The sequence below is a fragment of the Primulina tabacum genome, chromosome 18 (assembly GCF_025594145.1).
Source record: "Primulina tabacum isolate GXHZ01 chromosome 18, ASM2559414v2, whole genome shotgun sequence".
NCBI classification, from domain to species: Eukaryota; Viridiplantae; Streptophyta; class Magnoliopsida; order Lamiales; family Gesneriaceae; genus Primulina; species Primulina tabacum.
The window spans coordinates 21,258,432-21,266,217 of record NC_134567.1 but is presented as its reverse complement, the minus strand read 5'-3'; the positions used below and the strand labels follow the sequence as shown (position 1 = coordinate 21,266,217).

The window sequence follows — 7,786 nt, the reverse complement described above, 5'->3', positions numbered from 1 at the left end:
AGAAACCCTTTTCTTAATTACCACAACCATTCTGATCAGAAATTTCAAACTAAATATACATGAGATCACATAGAATATCCATACACAAAGGTAAACGGTGAATTCCCGACTACAATGCATCGACTCTTATATGTTTCGACAAAACACCCAACCTTGCCACCTGATGACCCCATATGAGTCGGTAAACAAGTCAAAGTGCAATGCTAGCATATAGAGTCACAATGTTGTCCGGAGTCATAAGGACTAATGGTGTACAACCATAAACTAGGATGTTTCCACTCGATAAGTGAGAACCACTTGGAAAGTCCTTTATAAAGGACTGTTCGGTGCACTCTACAAGGAGCACCTATCTGCATGCTCGGTCATCACAATGTCCCTTACCAATGAAACACGATACTCACATCGCAGATACTAGTCTCAAACTCGAGCGGCATTTATCCTTCTTAACGGCGGCTGAATCGACTAGGATCTGTTTAGAATATACAGTATTCAAAATATGAGTTTCATGATACTCATCATATGAGCATCTCATATTCTTTCTACTATTTGTATATTCAAGGACTTTATCTAAGCATCTAGCATGGGTATATAGATAAAGATGTGCCAAAACAATAATTTAAAATTTTGTTAAAATAAAGATTGTTTATACATATAGTTTAAACATGAACCTTTGGTCAACATTTGGCTCGACGGGCACCACTCTAACAAAGTGGCCTAGGGAAAACGTAAACATCAGATAATGACAAGATTGAAAGGATATATTGAGATGTTTTTGATTAACAATCAAATTTCCAAATGGAAAAAATATCGGCAAAGGTCATTAAATGTGGGTTGGAATTATTGGTGACAAACAAAGAATTGAATTGGTAGGCAGGCTTTGTTGAATATTAAATATTGAAGGAAACTGTTGATGCACGGTTTCACACTGACGTAGAGCACTATAAATAGAGCTCACTCCTTTCATTCTGAAATCATCACTTCATCGAGTTTCTCTCATATTATAGCATTTGAGTTCTTAGTTCTGTAATATTTGTGATGTGTTTGTTCTCCTATATTAAGAGTGTTTTATTTAGAAACACAGTGAGTGGTTGTACATCATAAAATATTATAGTGTAATTATTTTCATCTTGCCCATTGTTTTTATCCTAATAATTTTTTGGGGGTTTTCTACGAAAATCTCAGTGTCCAATTTATTCTTTATTTTCATATTATTATCTCAAATCATCACATGTGAGACCAACACATATCAATTATCAAATACTTGATGTTTTGATAATCTCTCATCTGAGGTTGATACTATTTGTTTTAAAAAGTAATAAAACTGGAAAATTTTACGAAAATGGAGGAAAACATCACAATTTTTTTTTATCATTGCTTAAAACATTAGAATTTTTTTATGTAAACCATTAGAAGTTTGTTACACAGAAAGTCCGGAAGCTGTATTTCATCTCTCAATTCATAGGACTTTCCATATATTGTAGACAATTTTTTAAAGAGTTGCCTACATTGTAGATAAAATATACTCTATTTTTCCAAAAACGAAAATACAATGAGAAGTAATGATCAAACAATACCCTGAACAAGAGCACCAGTGATCAATCTGTGGTTCAACACAGCCTCTGCAATCGGCCTCTGTCGAAAGTCTTGATTTAGCATGGCCTGCACCAATTTATAGACTGAAAAACATGAGCGACCGCTAGGATTTCAAAATCAACTTCTAATGATTCTAGCAATAGTAATATCTTCCATGTCTTCAGAAGAACAGTAAAATGAACCTGAAGCAACTCCCAACCAGCGCGGTCATCGAGATCTAGAAATTTAACAGCTTCAACCAAGCGGTCATCGGCTAGACAATATCTGTGAAAGAGCAAGCAAACAAGCCTTGATGCAACCAAGGAGAAGTGTCCAGAACTTGAATATGTGGAGAGAAATATGATAATGTGGTGGATTTTGAAAGCAACAAGAATCAGCAGGCTTTTGATTCTATTTCATTCCGGGGTTGGTCCTAGTTTCATTTTCCAGTGAAAAAAGCTATTACGAAGATTGAGTTGAACTGAAGGTGCACTTGTAAGTTCAAAAAGGCCACATTACTCGAGACAGGTATGTGAAAGAAATTGTCCTAGTCCTCACAAATATAAAATTTCAGGTTCTAGGTCCGCGTGTTCTTCATGAACTCAAAACACCATGATAAAGTGGAAGATGGTCCACATTCAGAAAGACTGAACATTGTATTCATAGATATTTGTGATTTCACATGTCATTTCCAAATGTCAAGGCAAACAACGTGTGCACAACTTACTCTCTCATAGCTTCAATATCAAGTCGGAATGTGTTCTCTAAAAGCCTCTGCAAATTTGTTGCATGAATTTTTAAAACAGGAACAAAAAATCCAATTGTTGAATTTAGAAAGAACACGAATGCATGCATGACTTACTCGCAAGGAAAGGCTGTCCATGACTCCTGTTTCACAAAATGGAACAAAAGCTAAGTACGCAAAAAGAAGCCCAGCTTCGTATCTGTAAAGAGCCAAAGATGTATCAGCGTCTAGATAAATCTTTCAGAAAAAAATAGCTTGTCCCCTGTAATTGGAGAACAAGGTACATGTCATCTGCTATTCCAAAGGCTCGTTTCTCCAAAGGTGTGAAAGCAGCAGCAGCAGTCGCCCTTCTCCATAGTCCTTCAGATAGCGTCGAACGTTCAGCAAGCTCAGAATACCTAGAAAGTAACAATTTTCCGTCTTAGAACTAGGTTAAGCCAAATTATAGGCCATCTGAATGACTACAAATTATTAGAATAGGGATCCTCCTATCTCTGTACAATTTCTGGGCTCAAGATCCTTAAAGAGAGAAATAATCTCCAATCCTTTGATCTGGAACTTCCTCGTTCATGCTAAGGTGTTTATTGTGCCAGGTCAAGAATGTAACATTCTGGCCTTGGCAGGTGAGGCCGACCTAATCTTATGGTTTTGGAACAAGATGGCAGTGACTAAAATGTAGTAAATCCACCATGGTCTCATGCTGTAACATTCTCCATCCAAAACATTTAGTTTCCAAGCTTTTCTGTTGGCACCCTCTCCAAGTCTTACGACACATTAGGCAAACAAGCATATGATTTAATTCATGCATTCATATTTACAAGTGCCGTATCGGTCCTCACTCGAGTTTCATGTTGCAGAACCGTATTAGGTGGCTATCACTTCTATAGGTGGAATTGAATTCCGAGACATATAAAATGATAATAGAGTTAGATTTTGCCTCAAGTGCTGGTGCTGAATACTAAAAAGAGACTAAATTCCAAGGCTTGTGAGAATGTACAATTTCAAGCCAGTACCAATTATGCATAAATCCGCATTATATGTTAGGCTATTGCGATTGCTAATTAGGTACAAATATTGGGGAAAAACTATTTCTCTCCTCCGATAAATCCCACAGAAACAAGGTGACTAATCCAGTTAGTTCTAAGTAAAAAGGCCTGAAATTCTGGCTAAAATCCACAGGCATACAATGTGTGCTTAACTTAATAATCTATATTTTAATGCATACCTTATATCAACTGAAAAGGCAAGATCTCGAAGCTGTGGAACTAGATAAGTAGCTTCTTTCTCAACCATTGTACTACCATTTGCAAAACAGACAGCTACATAATGTTCAGATGAGAAGAAAGATAAATTCTGGAAAGAACAAAAAATAGCAGTTCAACTGAAATATTGGATCTATACTTGACAACAACAGAAACAGGTCCAAGACTTTGGTGCAATCTGTCACGGTCGTGCATGTAGGCCAGGCCTCTCATAGCACCCTGAAGAAGTTTAGCAACATATTTCCTTCTACGCTTGAATATTTCATCTTTCGCGTAAGGGTTCCAAGAATTTTGATCTCCATGTTCGCGAGCCTTGGACAACTTCTCACTCGTGACTTTTGCATAGTCGGCAGCAGTGTACTTTCCATCATTCCGGAAAGCAAGCCACTGTCGAAAATATAGGATATATAAGGTTTCTACAAATATAAGCACAAAAAAACAGTTCATCAGGCAGCTGAATATCAGGGATAGAGACCTGTTCACCAGTTTTTGTCTCAAACCCTCCCAGAAGCATCTGGATATTCTGGCAGACTACGGCGTTAGAACTGCCCTGCATGCAAGTCATAAAGTAGTTAAAGGAAGGTCCATAGAGTTTAAATTCGTCAGAGAGTGGGATTCAGATCAATGTTTAAACAAGAACCAAAAATTACTTGTAGGGAGGCATGGGCACTCAGCTCATTGGCAGCCATCAAGTCAGACTCGATTCCACCAACTTGTTTTCCAGGATATACCTTCATGACATCTTCGCGTCAGCTTGGTCCGAGAAATTAGAGGAAACAGTGCCTAGAATCTATAATGTGACAGTGCAATTTTGCACGAATTTTTCGTTGAGCTCACACTCCCATATGTCATCATATCCCAAAATATTAACAGGGAAGCATGGCCTAAATACTGATGTCAATATTTAGTGAATAAACAAATCACCTTAAAAATAACAGGAGTTCGTCTAAGCGAACCTTGAACTATTCTTCCTTCATAAAGCCTGCAAATAGCTGTCACATGCTCTATAAGCGGCAAGCATTTTGTTAAATCACATTCATGTTCATGCAGAAGAAACACAAAATAAAAAACTATTGTCAGCACCTGATCTTCACATCCCCTTCCCCAATATCTTGAACTCTCAATTTTCCCGCATCAGGGGCAGAAAATTCCAGGTTCATCGGAGATTGCAAACCACCCGAGTAACTGATTTTGAGGAAAACTCTTGAGTAAATGCTTCAAAAAGTACATATATTCATTTCTAATCAATCCGATCCCTTCTCAACAGTACCGAATAATTTTCAAAATGTTGTTGATTTCTGTAGATCGATACAGTAGTGGTAACAATTGACGATAACAACAGAAAAAATGATTAGGATAACAGGATGAATCAGTTGACAAACCTGGTTACATTAAGGAATCCATAAATTGGCTGACGATAACAACAGCAAAAATGATTATGAAAACAGGATGAATCAGTTGAAAACCTGGATACATTAAGGAATCCATAGCTGCCAATCAACCTTCCAACCTCGAAAGAATCAGGATTCGTGATCAGGCTGGCATTACAGCATCTCGAAACCATCGGGCGACGGTTCTTCGGGGCTGAATTGGGGCTCAGTCCTCCTCCTCTAAAGAAGCAAACACTAGAATAAACACCAGACGCTGATACAACCATTTCTCTCTTCAGGGAGACCAACTGAGTATGGCGCCACTGAAATGAAGGATATGGTGGTAACGTGGTTGGTTCCAAAAGGAAGGCCAATTACAAGATATTGATTTAAGTTAATATCACTCAGTAAAGTGTACGTATACCGAACTTAGCTAATATGTTTTTTTTTTTCACGTTATTATTGGAAGAGCAATATAAGATATTTCATTTGACCTTCTATGTTATCATGTGTGTTGATTATCATCTACTCAAGTAATTTGATTTGTCATTCAGTTTGTTAAAATATTTATTTCGGTCAGATAAGCAATATATTGCAGTCGGTTAATATCATTCTGTCATTCTGTCAATTTTCAGTAAGTTAAATCATATATTGCAGTCGGCTAATAGTATTCAGTCAGTCGACTAATTTTCTGTAGACTAACTCATATATTGCAGTCGGTTACTGTTCACATGTATTTTCAAGGAAGATTTAGGGGAAGAGGAGGGATCAGTATTTTATTTCGTTTAGTAAGTTGTGCATGTCATAAAAGTAATTATTTTTTGTCACATATTACATGTATTTATGTAATTTAATAAATTAATTTAAATATGTCAATTTGTATATTTCCAACTCCCTTAAATTCATTATTTATACTTATTTTTTTACAAATTGTGTGGACGGAGATATTATTCAAATCTTAATTAATTTTGATTGTGAGTGGATGGCTGACGATGATCATAAATATTCATAGTGTGATGGAAGTAATTCTGGTTGGCACACTATCTATTGATGAGAGTAATGTAATCATTGAAGATGTTGAAGATGCAATTTTTGAGACACTTTATTTGGATAGGCATAATATGGTATTGAAGCTAAGCTACTTGCCAAAATTTGATGTGAAACGTCTACCGTTTTAAAAGTGCGGAAATATTTTTTTTTTTTAAGCTCGCAATTACAAAATAACATTTAAAGTAATCGTATTTATTTGCCAACAAGAATAACGCAATTTAAAAATAACTAACGTCATCCAAAATCATCGAAAGCGTAACGTATAAAAATCGTAATATCATCAACATATAAAAATGTGCAACTCCTCTCAAAAGACGTGAATCAATATGCGGAAAAATAATGGTCCTCGGGTCGTGTCACCGCGCATCCCGCCTGCCTACTCAGTCTTCGGCACCTCAGGTCCCTTGATCAAAATGCTCACCTGCATCACACACGCCTAGTGAGTCTAAAGACTCAACACACCTGTACCAGTAATAACAAGTACATATACGTAGCACACAGCAGTGAAAAATAGCATAATCAAAATACGTTTCATGAGCTTAAAAACATGAACATAAGCGTGTCGTGTAAAATCGTAACGTGTCAAAACATGTCTCATCATGTTATCATATCATATGCGTAGCTGTGACCTGTCAAAACATGGTAATAGCATGTATTATCGTATCACCATATACATGTTAAAATCTTAATTTGAATTCCGTTCATTAGTTGTGACTTTCGTATCATCACGTCATCATGTCAGTCGATGGATCCATCTACGTGTAACCGCGGTACCCAGCGGCGGGGGACATCAGCGACACTCTCACCCGTCAACTGAGCCCGAGCCTATCATGTCATCATATCATGTCAATGGAAATACGATCGTCGGGCTCCCTCTGGGGCCTTCTCCCGTAAACGGGCTCCCTCTGGGGCCTTTTCCCTCACGATATCTCCAATCATATCATCGTGTCATCGTGTCAGTCACAACTAAATCACTTCCTTCAAAATGTGTCATCATATTCATCACTTAATAAAATCATGCATATACATAATTTTTCCTTTAAACCAAGCATGCATCATAATTATCATAATAGCATAAAAATCGTAAACATGATGCATAATCATTTAAAACATTATAATTTGTGCTCAGGGCGCTGCCAGGACCAAAATCTCACCCCGAGTGCAAAATGACCATTTTGCCCCTGGAAACCCAAAAATTATCATTTCACCCCTGGACCTCTAAAATTGACCCAAAGCATACCAAATTCCTTAAAACATCCCAAAACATATTTAAAAGCATTCTTAAACGTCTTAACCTATTCGTTTTAAAACTTGGACCGGTGTCCCGGTTTTAACCCGAAACGACTCGAAACTTAATCAAAATTTTCCCAACTTTTTACCATACCTTAAAAACACTAAAATGTTCCTAAAACCATGTCATTATCCCCCTAACACCCGGCTGAAAATTTCCAGTAATTCCCCTAACTCTCGGCCCCTTCCCTCAATTACCCCCCTTGGTGCACTCTTTTCCCAAAAACTCAAGCCACCACCCAAACTCAACGTACCAGCCTTGAACCGATCTCCCCTTGACCACCTTGGGACCCTACTTGACACACAAGACACACGGCTCCAGCCCCATGCAGGCTGTACAAAGCCCACGACCGCTAGACACCAAGGAGTACCGCCGCGACTCTTTTCACTAACACCGCACGGTTCGCGCTTGGGGCTGTTCCAGCAGGTTCCGAGCCCTTCCAGGCCCTGTCCCAGACCCATCAGAGTCTTATTCATGGCACGGTTGAGCCCTTACA

General features: G+C 37.9%; 1 protein-coding gene across 2 annotated transcripts; it reads right to left on the bottom strand.

The window, feature by feature from the left end:
- Nucleotides 1-1,384: 1,384 nt before the first annotated feature.
- LOC142533391 (uncharacterized) lies at nucleotides 1,385-5,340 on the bottom strand. Of its 2 annotated transcripts, none has more exons than XM_075640138.1 (12): nucleotides 4,962-5,340; nucleotides 4,663-4,764; nucleotides 4,504-4,561; nucleotides 4,230-4,310; nucleotides 4,055-4,129; nucleotides 3,719-3,966; nucleotides 3,543-3,614; nucleotides 2,602-2,715; nucleotides 2,435-2,516; nucleotides 2,300-2,346; nucleotides 1,776-1,857; nucleotides 1,385-1,659 (listed from the first exon to the last, which is right to left on the bottom strand). In XM_075640138.1, the coding sequence occupies exons 1-12, from the start codon at nucleotides 5,234-5,236 to the stop codon at nucleotides 1,564-1,566; spliced, it is 1,332 nt and encodes a 443-aa protein (XP_075496253.1). In that variant the 5' UTR covers nucleotides 5,237-5,340; the 3' UTR covers nucleotides 1,385-1,563. The 2 variants fall into 2 exon arrangements, with proteins under 2 accessions (XP_075496253.1, XP_075496254.1); XM_075640139.1 differs by having other exon boundaries at nucleotides 1,389-1,659; nucleotides 5,046-5,338.
- Between the last annotated feature and the right edge of the window lie 2,446 nt (nucleotides 5,341-7,786).

Bases quoted from the DNA above. Each gene is read 5' to 3' on its own strand.
- LOC142533391 (XM_075640138.1), bottom strand. From the start codon at position 5,236: ATGGTTGTATCAGCGTCTGGTGTTTATTCTAGTGTTTGCTTCTTTAGA. The intron at 4,311-4,503 runs GTGATTTGTTTA...GATGTCATGAAG, and splicing joins GAACTCCTGTTATTTTTAAG to GTATATCCTGGAAAACAAGT. The intron at 1,858-2,299 runs GTAAGTTGTGCA...GCTCTTTCACAG, and splicing joins GATATTGAAGCTATGAGAGA to ATATTGTCTAGCCGATGACC.